General features: G+C 40.9%; 1 protein-coding gene across 1 annotated transcript in view; it reads left to right on the forward strand.

Annotated features, from left to right (window-relative positions):
* Nucleotides 1–1,325: 1,325 nt before the first annotated feature.
* Nucleotides 1,326–13,173, forward strand: part of si:ch73-40i7.2 (FYN-binding protein 1) — a 34,565-nt gene continuing 22,717 nt past the window's right edge. Inside the window, exons 1-2 of the mRNA XM_034180063.1 lie at nucleotides 1,326–1,449; nucleotides 8,440–9,034. Coding sequence (XP_034035954.1) covers nucleotides 1,447–1,449; nucleotides 8,440–9,034 — 598 coding nt within the window. The 5' untranslated portion in view covers nucleotides 1,326–1,446. The remainder of the gene's footprint in view (nucleotides 1,450–8,439; nucleotides 9,035–13,173) is intronic.

Here is a 13,173-nt window from a genome sequence, read left to right on the forward strand (position 1 = left end):
TATAGTGCCAAATCACAACAGAGTTGCCTCAAAGCACTTCACACAGGTAAGGTCTAACCTTACCAACCCCAGAGCAACAGTGGCAAGGAAAAACTCCCTCTGAGGAAGAAACCTCAAGAAGACCAGACTCAAAGGGATGACCCTCTGCTTGGGCCATGCTACAAACATAAATTACAGAACAATTTATAGAACAATTCACGGACGAATATACAAGAAATGCTATTGGCGCACAGGACAGGAGGATTGAAAGAGTAAAAAGCGTAAAACAAAACTGTACCAGTATGCTAGCCATATGAAAGGGAAAATAAATGCGTCTTAAGTCTGGACTTGATAATCTCCACAGAATCTGACTGTTTTATTGATGCAGGGAGATCATTCCACAGAACAGGTGCACACACTTGTTATTCACCTTAGGGACACAAAGTAGTCCTGCACCCTGAGAATGTAAAGCCCGGGCCGGTACTGTGTACTGTATACTGTACAGTATTGAGGTGCCAACGGTGCCTTCAGGTGGGGCAACAAGATGCGTGACACACTGTGGAAGTGTCAGACCTGTGATGTGCCCCTCTATGTTGTGTTGCACAGGAATTGTTTTTTGAGTGGCACAAAGAATTTGTGTTGCATCTAATTTTGACATCTTATTGTTTTGTAAATAGTTTAGCATTAGCATTTCCTGCACTATATGTTTTTGAAGTGTACAATTTATATTTACATTCTAAATCTTATTGTGATATCTGACTGTTTTGTAAATAATTGTACAAAAAACGCCTGAAGCATTTCCTTCATTTATGTAAATAGTTGAATTTAACTTTTTTTGTTGTTGTTGGGTTTTTGTTTTTTTTTTGCTTGTTTTTTTTTTGTTTGTTTTTTCTTTTTGTTTTTTGCTACATTTGTCCATATGTTTTTGAAATGTACAATTTAGATTTACATTTTAAGTTATGAAAATGGTTCGTTAAACAAATTTGTGGTTTTCACTGTCAAAAAAAAAACAAACTTTTTTTCTACTTGGATTTTTTATGTTTTTGTGTGATTTTAGGTTCACTGTGGTAATACAGTAGGTTATACCCTGGACTCCAGAGGGTTAATGAACAGGAGGATAAATGTTGATTGCTCTGTTCCCTTTTTTAATCTATTTATTTTAAATGAACTCTTCCTACATTGAAGAACTGCATAAAATAAAGAAGGAACATTAACTCATCCTCTGAGTTACAAAGAAATGAACAGAATTAGGAAGAAAAATTCTAGGTGGTTAAAGTTTCATTGGTCTTACTGTCACATTTTGTTAGTGCTGCTCGTTCTGTTAGTCACACAGATTTGCGCCACATTTCCTCTTTTGCAGTAAGTGTGTTGCAGCGAGTGTTGTCGTGTGCACTGGAGCACCAGTGCTGGACATGGATCACATTTTTAACAGCTAATCCTGGAAGAATCACCTTGACTTTGGCAAACATGGTAAGAGAAACATTAACATAAATTATTTATCAATTTTTGCCTCAGAAGAATCACCTCGGTCACTCTTACACACCTTCACACTCTTCCTTCACGCTTTCCTGTTTTGTGTCACCTGTTTAATTCAGATTTGAAAGTGAACCTGAGTGAAGACAGTCAGCATGATTTTCACTGCGGGCAACACCTCAGCTTCCTCCTGTCATGTCCTTAAATACTCACCTTTAAATGCATTCATAGGCCTCAACTGACTTTCTGTTTACGTGGAAACACTCATGACCTCGTACATAGAAATGTGTATCATATGCTTTTACTGTTAAACAGGAACTTGCATTTTGAAAGTTTGCACTTTGAGATAAAAGCAGACATTGTCATACTGCTGCTGTTAGTTTAATGATTCACACACACACACACACACAGTACACTCTCTGTTTCAACTTGCATATCTGTGTGGAATGCAAACACACAATTTACAGCATCATGCAGCACTCAGCAATACAGACGCAATTCTTTCACTAGCTGCCTGCACGCACAGATATTTTAAAACTGTATCATCAATCACACACTTATTCAACGTGCATGTGAGCAGTCTTTGTAAGCGCACTCTGACTCAAGTACCAACTCAGTGCATCGCATGGACTGTGTGTGTGTTGTGGTGCAACCGTGAGGTTTTTCTCCGTTTCCTTTGTTTCTTGTAAAAAGACAAGCAAAGGTTGCAGCTTATTGGTGCAAGAGCGCTCGTAGAGGTTGTTTCTATGGCAACTGGTGCTGGATGCTTGCTGAAACGTGTGGTTGTATGTCTTCCTGCTTTGGTTCACAGCTTCGCTGTAGGCAGCTTTGCAAAGGTTACAGCTTTAAGGTGTTGAGAGAGCAGACGAGGTCTAAGTGGTGATGGTGTAATACCACCTCAGTTAATTCTACACAGTTTTGGGTCACTTCATGAAAGGGTTCACCATGTTCAGCATGTCTTTTCCTGATTCTCTCCCTTAGCCCCAACCAGTCCCAGCAGAAGACTGCCCCTCCCTGAGCCTGGTTCTGCTGGAGGTTTCTTCTTGTTAAAAGGGAGTTTTCCTTCCCACTGTAGCCAAGTGCTTGCTCACAGGGGGGTCGTTTTGACCGTTGGGGTTTTACATAATTATTGTATGGCCTTGCCTTGCAATATAAAGCACCTTGGGGCAACTGTTGTTGTGATTTGGCGCTATATAAAAAAAAATTGATTGATTGATTGATTACACAAGCCGACATTATTGGTCAGTGAAAACAGAGCAGCCCTATGTACAGGGAAAAATATAAAATGATTGTCTCTGTATATGTTGATTAAATAACTGTGATAACATAGAGGACATAATTAGCTTGGAATTTTGCTTTTTTCAGTTTTTATCTGAAAAGGGGGACACCAAACCCCACCAAATTTGTGACATACACAAGTATTATTTTGGTGAAAAATGAGCACACAGTAAAAGCTGTGCCCCATAGGACCAGTGTCTTACTCACTCAGTACGGCTGCAGAAGAGCATGCCAAAAATGTGGTGTTGTAGGTAACCCATAGTGTCTTGGTGGTTAGCACTGTTGCCTCACAGCAAGAAGGTCATGGGTTTCGATTCCCAATCTGTGGCCTTTCTGTGTGGAGTTCAATGTTCTCCTCCATGTATGGTGGGTTTCTTCCCAAATTTAAAGACATGCAGGTTAGGTGAATTAGAAACTTTATAATTATCCAGGTCTTCCTTGCAAAAGAGGTCTCGAGCTCAACGGGACTAACCTGGTTATATAAAGATACATTAAATTAAATACGTTTAAAACCCATTTTCCTAAAGTGCTAATTTATTCAAGAAATAAAACTCCAGTTGTGTTTTTTGAAAGCAGGGAGAGTTAGAAAACATGCAGGGCAGGTGCCCTCCAAGAACAGGGTCGGTGACCCCTGAATCTATGCCTTCATATTGGTAGAGAAGCTTGAATCTTCAACTGGACTGGGTTGCTTGACACGAGGACGTTTCGCTTCAAATCGCAGAAGCTTCCTCAGCTAAAATTCTTGCTTCTGTCTTGACTCTTGTAGAGAAGAATAATGATTCAAGCTTCTCTACTATGGAAACCACCTGGACAACTGAGAGCCTACACAGAAACCTTCATATTGGTGTTTAATAGTAACCAGATGTTTATACAATTCCTTGAAATAACCATTCTGTAGTAATTATCCAGTGAAATGGACAAGCACAAAATTTGGACCTTAACCTGTGACCTTGACCTCAGACCAGTTTCTCCTTGGTATTTACTCACTGTACAGCATCTACTTGCTATACCGTTATACGCTGCTATCAATGCTGGTAGCTGTAATTAGTTTGTTGTTGTTCCTTGGGTTTTTGCAACAGCCTCAATTCTCTGATATTTGAAATTCATTAATATGGATTGAGATCTGGATCAGAAAATACATTATCATCCTGGCACAAAATCTCACCACCTCCTTAACGATTTTCTGTTGAAGGAGAGGGAAGAGTCCAAAGTTTTACTGCACACTTAAGATAAGATAAGATAAGATTGACTGATGAGGTAATGATCTCCATCTCCACTGGGTCTTTACGCTACTATGTCTCACAGCAGTTCGTGATTCAGCATCACGAAATACACATTAATCTATTGGTTCATGATATTGTCACGAAAAGTGCAAAATTTTCGTAACGGGAGCACAAATTTATTCTGATACATTCCGTGAGGGCTGCACAAAATTAACAGTGATGCAGTTGGGGGGAGAGTCTGTGGGGGTTATGGTTAGGGTCAGGGGAAGGAGTAGGGTTAGGTTATGGTTAAGGTTAGGGTTAGGGGAAGGAGTAGGGTTAGTAATAGTAAGTTAAAAAAAATGTGTCACGAAAATTTGAATCATTTTGTGATGGGAGCACTAAAAAACTTGTGAGACTGGGTTTGTCTTTACGTGACATGCAATCCCATGCCATACTAAGTCAAGAAATAAGCTTGTTTTCTTCAGTGATTCCATAACATTCCTCAACATTGCACCTAGTGAGTCAAAACTTCACAGATTCTTGAGGAATGTTGGTTTCTCATAATGCAAAAGCTTTTCTGGGTCATGCTCAAAACTTTCCAATCACCCCTCATATTTCACAAAGGCAGAATGTTTAGTAGGTCAGAGCACATCATAGTGCCACATGGCAGCACATCCGTCACACCACGGAACTGCTTTCTGTTTGTCACACTACCAAACTGCCTTTTGCATCCATAGAATGTTCAGCTATTGAACAAACATTTTTTGGTGTCATGACTATGATTTGTAGTGTAGGCTTATGTGTCATGAAATAAAAATTTGTGTTTTTAAGATAAGACTTTAAGATAAGATAAGATAACCCTTTATTGATCTCACAGTGGCCTGCATGTTTTATTCTCCTGATTCTGTTAGAATATGACTTAAACTTTAAAAAAATAAGGTGCCATTTTTGTTTGCAATAAAATGATAATTAATTATTTAAAAATTATACGTGATTTTCTGAATCTAAATATATATATATATATATATATATATATATATATATATTTAGATTCTGTCTCTCCCAATTGAAGTGTACCTATGATAAAAATTACAGACCTCTTCATTCTTTGTAGATGGGAAAACTTGCATAGTCAACAATGGATCAAATACTTATTTGCCTCACTGTATATTAACCAACATGGCAGATTATACAAACTGATAGCGTGTTGCCCATGGAGATCCACAGGCTTTAGATTGCGTAGTGTTTATGAAACAGGTAGCTGTCATTTTTCAAGGGTGGTAATAAAGTATGCCATTTCTATAATGAGCGGGAATGGTGTGTGAGTCCAGAATGTTTTTAGAACCTTAGACCTCAATAGTTTTTGAGAAGAATTCAACCCTTTTATAACCTGTTAATTCCGTAATGTAATTATGTAATTTGATGAGTCCATTGGTTTCCTTGTGTCAGAAAACCTATATTTAGATACTTTGTAATTATATCTTGTGTATTAGCAAGATATTGCATTATTGCTAAACGGAGGCCATTTTGGATGCCATCTTGGATTCCGGGCCATTAGAATGTGAACAAAAAATGGCACCCCATTTTTTAAAGCTTATAATATCTTCTTTCAAAATCAAGTGAGTTTTGCTTTTATCAACAAAAATACACAAAATTACAAATGATCCTACACTATTGGGCAGCATGGTGGCTTAGTGGTTAGTGCTATTAGCTCACAGCAAGAAGGTCATGAGATCATTTCCCACAACCTTCTCGGAAATATCCCAGCAGTCAAAGGGCATGCGGCGGGGTACATCCTGGGCAGGACGCCAGTCTGTTTCAGTGCCACACAGAGACAAACAAGCACATTCACACCCGCACGCACACCTACGGACAATTTAAAGTTTCCAATCCAACTAACCTGCATGTCTTTGAATGTGGAAGGAAGCCGGAGCACCCAGAGAGAACCTACACAAACACGGGGAGAACACACAAACTCCACACAGAAAGGCCACAGGTGGGAATCGAACCCATGACCTTCTCCCTGTGAGACAACAGTGCTAACCACCAATCTACTGTGCTGCCCTCACATGACATCTTTGTTACATAATTAAGAAGACATTTATACCAATCACAACAAATATTTTGCTGATCAATATACAGCAGTGTTCAGAATAATAGCAGTGCTATGTGACTAAAAAGATTAATCCAGGTTTTGAGTATATTTCTTATTGTTACATGGGAAACAAGGTACCAGTAGATTTAGTAGATTCTCACAAATCCAACAAGACCAAGCATTCATGATATGCACACTCTTAAGGCTATGAAATTGAGCTATTAGTAAAAAAAATGTAGAAAAGCGGGTGTTCACAATAATAGTAGTGTGGCATTCAGTCAGTGAGTTCGTCAATTTTGTGGAACAAATATAGGTGTGAATCAGTGTCCCCTATTTAAGGATGAAGCCAGCACCTGTTGAACATGCTTTTCTCTTTGAAAGCCTGAGGAAAATGGGACGTTCAAGACATTGTTCAGAAGAACAGCGTAGTTTGATTAAAATAGTTGATTGGAGAGGGGAAAACTTATACGCAGGTGCAAAAAATTATAGGCTGTTCATCTACAATGATCTCCAATGATTTAAAATGGACAAAAAAAAAAAAAAAAAAAAACAGAGACACATGGAAGAAAATGGAAAACAACCATCAACATGGATAGAAGAATAACCAGAATGGCAAAGGCTCACCCATTGATCAGCTCCAGGATGATCAAAGACAGTCTGGAGTTACCTGTAAGTGCTGTGCAAAATCTTGGTTCCAAACCAACAAAATTAATGTTTTGGAGTGGTCTGCCCAATCCCCGGACCTAAATCCAACTGAGAACCTGTGGGGTGACATCAAAAAAGCTGTTTCTGAAGCAAAACCAAGGAATGTGAATGAATTGTGGAATGTTGTTAAAGAATCTTGGAGTGGAATAACAGCTGAAAGGTGCCACAAGTTGGTTGACTCCATGCCTCGCAGATGTGAAGAAATCATGTGGTGATAAAACTGTGGTTATACAACTAAATACTAGTTTAGTGATTCCCAGGATTGCTAAAAAAAAAAAAAGCAGTTTGAACATAATAGTTTTGAGTTTGTAGCGTCAACAGCAGATGCTACTATTATTGGATTTATGAGAATCTACTGAATCTACTGGTACCTTGTTTCCCATGTAACAATAAGAAATATACTCAAAACCTGGATTAATCTTTTTAGTCACATAGCACTACTATTATTCTGAACACTACTGTATGATTTAGATCATCAATATTGGCGTCTTGGTTATTGAAATATAAAGGTGTTTTCAGACTAGGTCGACTTGAGGTTCTCTGAGTTGCTCTTGATTTACAGTTGAGTGTCCAGCATGACAGCTCCTGACACTGGAATGTGAGGGTGAGTGTGAATGGGTGAATGTGAGTCATTATTGTAAAATGCTTTGGGCATCTGATGGATAAAAAATTAAGTCATTGTATTGTGTTTGCTAGTTTTAATAAATAGCATCATATTTGACAGCCAGCACTTTGTGATCTCAGCTCAGTGTGCTCTAAAAGTATAATAAAAAATTATGGGCTTACAGTAGAATTATATAAAAGTTTTATTATTAATGCAAGTAGTGCCGATTCTGATCTTTCTTTTATATGCAGTTTCTTTGATCCAGCATTGCTTCCATTTTCATGAACCACCCAAAAAGACAATCCAAAATATGACAAAAAATAAACAAATATTCATTCATTAATTTTCTGCCACTTATCCGGACACTTCCCTATTTTCAGCCAAGTCCTCTCACTCTTCCCTCCCTCCAGCATGTCCTGGGTCTTACCCGGGGGCCTCCTCCCATTGGGATGTGCCTGGAAGACCTCCCTGGAGAGACCAGCAGGGAGCATCCTAACCAGATCCCGACCCACCTTGGGTGGCTCTTTTCGATACAAAGAAGCAGTGGCTCTTCTCTCAGTCCCTTGTGGATAGTAGAGCTTCTCACCTATATTTTGCAAATCCAAAATAAATTGTAAATGAAAATGTTTTTCTAGGTCCAGTTTTTCTCAGTGCAAAAACTGAGATACTTATATAAACTATAGGTATATTTTCAAGAAGTTAAATTACTGCATTCCCAGAACTGTTAGATAAACATTACAGATATGTGGCATCTCAGACATTTTGGGGAATTTTATTTTCAAATTTGATTCATAACTGAAATAAGGAAGTATTTGTGTGTGATTTGTGTGTCAAGTTCCTTCTTGAATGTTGACCTTTTAAAAGGGAAAATTAAATATATTCCAAATACTGAATCATGTATCATGTGATTTTTGCAGTAACCTACAGAACCAGGATGGTGCTGCACTGTGTAGTGTCACTTTGTGAGACAGTGTTGGAGTTGATGATGGGTGTGTTTTGAGTGTGGAGGGGACCTGCCTGTCTTTGTGCTGTGCTGCAAACTTCCTGCTTTCGAAACAGACCTGCTGCAGCTGAGTTTCTGCTCCAATGTTGTTTGTCAGGAGGACAGTGTTGACGTCAAGGCGCTGAGGGCCAAGTTCAACTCAAGGACCAACACATCCGACACCAGCAGTCGAGACAGCAGCTCCCCAAAATCTCCACGACCTGGGTTTGGAAGAGTCGCCCTAGTGACGGAAAACGACCTGGCCCATCACAGACTGTCTCCCACCATTCCTCCTCCACTGGCAGGCTCTGGCTTACCAAGGTTCCCTGTGCCTCCCAGGGTTGAACCAGCAGTCACATCCATCCCCAGACAGTATTCTTTCTCCCAACTACCTCCAACTCACAGCATCAGAGCTCCTGTTCAGACGGCAGAGTTATCCCGAATCAAGCAGACGGGAGAGTTGCTGCAAAACATAATGCTGGTCCACCACAGACCTCCGGGAACAAAGCTCCCCTCAGGTCCAGCCACTGCCACCAAACCTCAGCAGCTGACCAGACAGAGAGCCACAGGCGAAGTGGCCCCACTGAGGAGACCCCTACCCACTGAACGACCTCGACCCATGAAGCCCAAACGGCCCCCTGTTGTAAATCTAGGGCCCTTTCTGAGGAACACCAAAAGATCATTGTTGCTGCCTGATCCAAAAAATATCAACGGTGAGTCAGTATCCCTAAAACATGGTAGCTCTAGGATGATGTGTAACAGACAACTTTGTTATTTTCTAGTTTAAAAGAGTATGTTGGCCTGTTTATGATTAAGCTAAAATGACCTGACAGCCACTGACATGATGTTTAATTTTCTGTATAAAAGGGTTCTGCTACTGTTTTATGAAACTGTTATAGTCAGACATTTACAGACACTCATCATGGACATGGCCTTGGATCAAGACAGAGTTAATTAAAAAAAAAATTGTGGCTCTAGAACAAGGTTTAGATCTTGACTTTGACTCCTGTTTCCGAATACTTTGATATGACTTGAGCCTTTCAGCAGGATCAAAGAAATCAGAATCAAAAATATCCTGCTGACGAACAAACAAACAAACAGCAGAAACATAACCAAAAACATAACCTCCTTGGTGACGTTCAAAGCTCAAAGTTCAAAATCAAAGCTGAGTGACAAGCTAAAAGATCAAGATCAGAGTTAAGCAATCAGTATAAAAGTTTGGGAATGAAGATCCTTCAGAGTAGAACCCAGTTTGTCTGCTGAGTGTCACCAGTAAAGTACTGGAAAGCAGCAGTCCATAAACAAATGCAGTTATTTCTGTCCCAACTTTACTTCAAACAAACCATTTGGATTCTGGCCCAACCACAACACAGCAGATCTTCTCACCATCCTTCCTCACGGTGGACTGCCCATTTGGCAGAGTGTTATGATGTCTGAATCATGACTTTGGACATCAACTTAGCATTTAACAGAATCTGGCACCATGGACTGTGTGCAAAGATGAGATCAAAGGGCTTTGAGGAAAGCTACGGTTGTCAAAGGTTTACATAAAGTCATCATGGACATGAGTGTTGTGGCAGTACTGGGCGTTCAATGATTTGTTTGTTCTTTTTCTAGGTCAAAATGCATTTTGCATAAAAGCATTCATTTTTAAGAGCCACTGGTTGAGAGGTAGGGTACCCACTGGACAGGCTGCCAGTCTACTGCAGGGCTGACAGATACAGACAAACACATTCACACTCTCACCAATGGTCCATTTAGAGTTACCAATTCACCAAAACTGCATGTCTTTGGAAATGGGACAAAGCTGGAGTACCTGGAGTGACCTAGCAGAGGGTCACCCCTTTGAGTCTGGTCTGCTTGAGGTTTCTTCCTCAGAGGGAGTTTTTCCTTCCCACTGTCGCCTGTGTGCTTGCTCTAGGGGTTGGTAAGGTTAGACCTTACTAGTGTGAAGCGCCTTGAGGCAACTTTGTTGTGTTTTGACACTATATAAATTAAAATAAATTGAAATTGAAAAAAATTGAACTCACACAAACATGGAGAGAACATGCAAACCCCCCACAGAAATGACCTGGTAGGAAGCGAACCTGGGACCTTCTCAGTGTGAACCTACAGGGCTACCACTAAAACACCATGAATGAAACCAACAACCTCATGAATGAAAATATTACGGCCAGCCATCGATTGAGTTGTCGGCCAGAATGACCATGTTTGGAGAAGTAAAGGTGAAGCACTGAACTGCAAGAACACTGAACCAGCTGTTAACATAGTGGTGGTATCAAGTTCTGCGGCTGTTTTGCTGCCAGTGGAACAGGTCAGTTGCACAAACTGGAATGAAAAATGAAGGAGGACTACCTCAGAATTCTTCAGACCCCTTCACATGTAACACGAAAGATGCAGAAACCTTAAGAAAGTGCGCGAAGCAAAAACGAAATAAGGAACCAAGAAACATTCCACCTACTGTCAGGAGGGACGCATGGTCAGACAGCCGTGCACGATACTGCAGTGGCGGTTTTGTGCATGCTCGTGCTCGCACGCATGAACAGAGTGCGAGCATGTGGAAAGTCGCACATGCAGCAGCGGACCAAAAAATTAGTAAAACACCACAATTTGTAATACTTACTTGCTGCTCGGGGGAAAAAATAATAAGAACCACACACTATTAAAAAACAGCAATTTAGTGAATCCCTCTTATCAAGCAGACAATAAAAGTATGAACCTTCTTTTCCTCTGTAGATGACCCATGGTCATAGACGTACTGTACAGTCATGAAATGACATGAATGAAGCAGTGAGCACTTATCATGTCTACATCTGCTGGCCCCGCGCGTGTGTCCAGCAAGGAGGAGAGACACCGCGTCACGTGGACCCGAGCTCACATGGGTGTGTCATGCCCAGCCCTGAGCCTGGTTTTAATCCTTATTTGGCCTCTTTCATTAGTTCATCCTCATCTGCATCAGCTTTGCTTTATTAATTGTTATTTTCATTATGTGGCCAGTCCCTGTTCTTGTTTTGTTTTGTTACTTTGTTTTTTTGTTACTTTTCATACTTCCGACATTGTCAGTTCCGTTCTAGTTTTCACCAGCCGGTTGTGTTCATATTATGGATCATTTAGTTATCATCTGTTTATTTTTGACTATTCTCATTTCTGTTATTATCCTTCTTCTTCTTTGTCTTTCGGCTGTTCCCGTTAGGGGTCCCCACAGCAGATCAATCGTTTACATCTCACCCTGTCCTCTGTATCTTCCTCTGTCACACCAACCACCTGCATGTCCTCCCTCAGCACATCCATAAACCTCCTCTTTGGCCTCCCTCTTCTCCTCCTGCCTGGTGGCTCCATCCTCAGCATCCTTCTCCCTATATACCCTGGGTCCCTCCTCTGCACATGTCCAAACCATCTCAATTTCGCCTCTCTGACTTTGTCTCCAAACCTTCCCACCTGAGCTGTCCCTCTGATATGTTCTTTCCTAATCTTGTCCATTCTTGTCACTCCCAAAGAGAATCTCAACATCTTCAGCTCTGCCACCTCCACCCTTGCCTCCTGTCTTTTTGTTAGTGCCACCGTCTCTAAGCCATACAACATAGCTGGTCTCACTACTGTCTTGTAAACTTTCCCCTTCACTCTTGCTGACATTCTTCAGTCACAAATCACTCCTGCCACCTTTCTCCACCCACTCCACCCTGCCTGCACTCTCTTCTTTACCTCTCTACCACACTCTCCATTACTTTGAACAGTTGACCCCAAATATTTAAACTCATCTACTTTCACCACTTCTACTCCTTGTAACTGCACTATTCCACTGGGCTCCCTCTCATTCACACACATGTACTCAGTCTTGCTTCAACTGACTTTCATTCCCCTTCTCTCCAGAGCATATCTCCACCTCTCCAGACTAGACTCAACTTGCTCTCTACTCTCACTACAGATCACAATGTCATCTGCAAACATCATAGTCCATGGGGACTCCTGTCTGATCTCATCCATCAACCTGTCCATCACCACTGCAAACAAGAAAGGACTCAGAGCTGATCCTTGGTGTAATCCCACTTCCACCTTGAATGAGTCTGTCATTCCGACTGCGCATCTCACCTCTGTCACACTATTCTTGTACATGTCCTGCACTACCCTAACATACTTCTCCACCACTCCAGACTTCCTCATACAATACCACAGCTCTTCTCTTGGCACCCTGTCATAAGCTTTTTCTAAGTCCACGAACACACAATGTAAGTCTTTCTGGCCTTCACTGTACTTCTCCAACAGTATTCTCAGAGCAAACATTGCATCGGAGTGCTCTTTCTCGACATGAAACCATATTGCTGCTCACAGATCTTCATCTGTTTTCTAAGCCTAGCTTCTACTACTCTTTTCCATAACTTCATGCTGTGGCTGATCAACTTTATGCCTCTGTTGTTACTGCAGCTCTGCACATCACCCTTGTTCTTGAAAATAGGAACCAGCACACTTCGTCTCCACTCCTCAGGAATCCTCTCACTTTCCAAGATTTTATTAAACAATCTGGTTAGAAACTCTACTGCCATCTCTCCTAGACATTTCCATGCCTCCACTGGGATGTCATCTGGACCAACTGCCTTTCCACTCTTCATCCTCTTCATAGCAGCCCTCACTTCATCCTTACGAATCTCTTGTACTTCCTGATTTACTCTCACCACATCATCCAGCCTTTTCTCTCGCTTATTTTCTTTATTCATCAGCTCTTCAAAATATTCCCTCAACCTTCTCAGCACACCCTTTTACCACCCTAACCTGCTGCACATCCTTTCCAGCTCTGTCCCTTTGTCTGGCCAATCGGTACAAGTCCTTTTCTCCTTCCTTACTATTCAACTTCTTG

The sequence above is a fragment of the Thalassophryne amazonica genome, chromosome 10 (genome assembly GCF_902500255.1).
Source record: "Thalassophryne amazonica chromosome 10, fThaAma1.1, whole genome shotgun sequence".
Lineage (NCBI taxonomy): Eukaryota > Metazoa > Chordata > Actinopteri > Batrachoidiformes > Batrachoididae > Thalassophryne > Thalassophryne amazonica.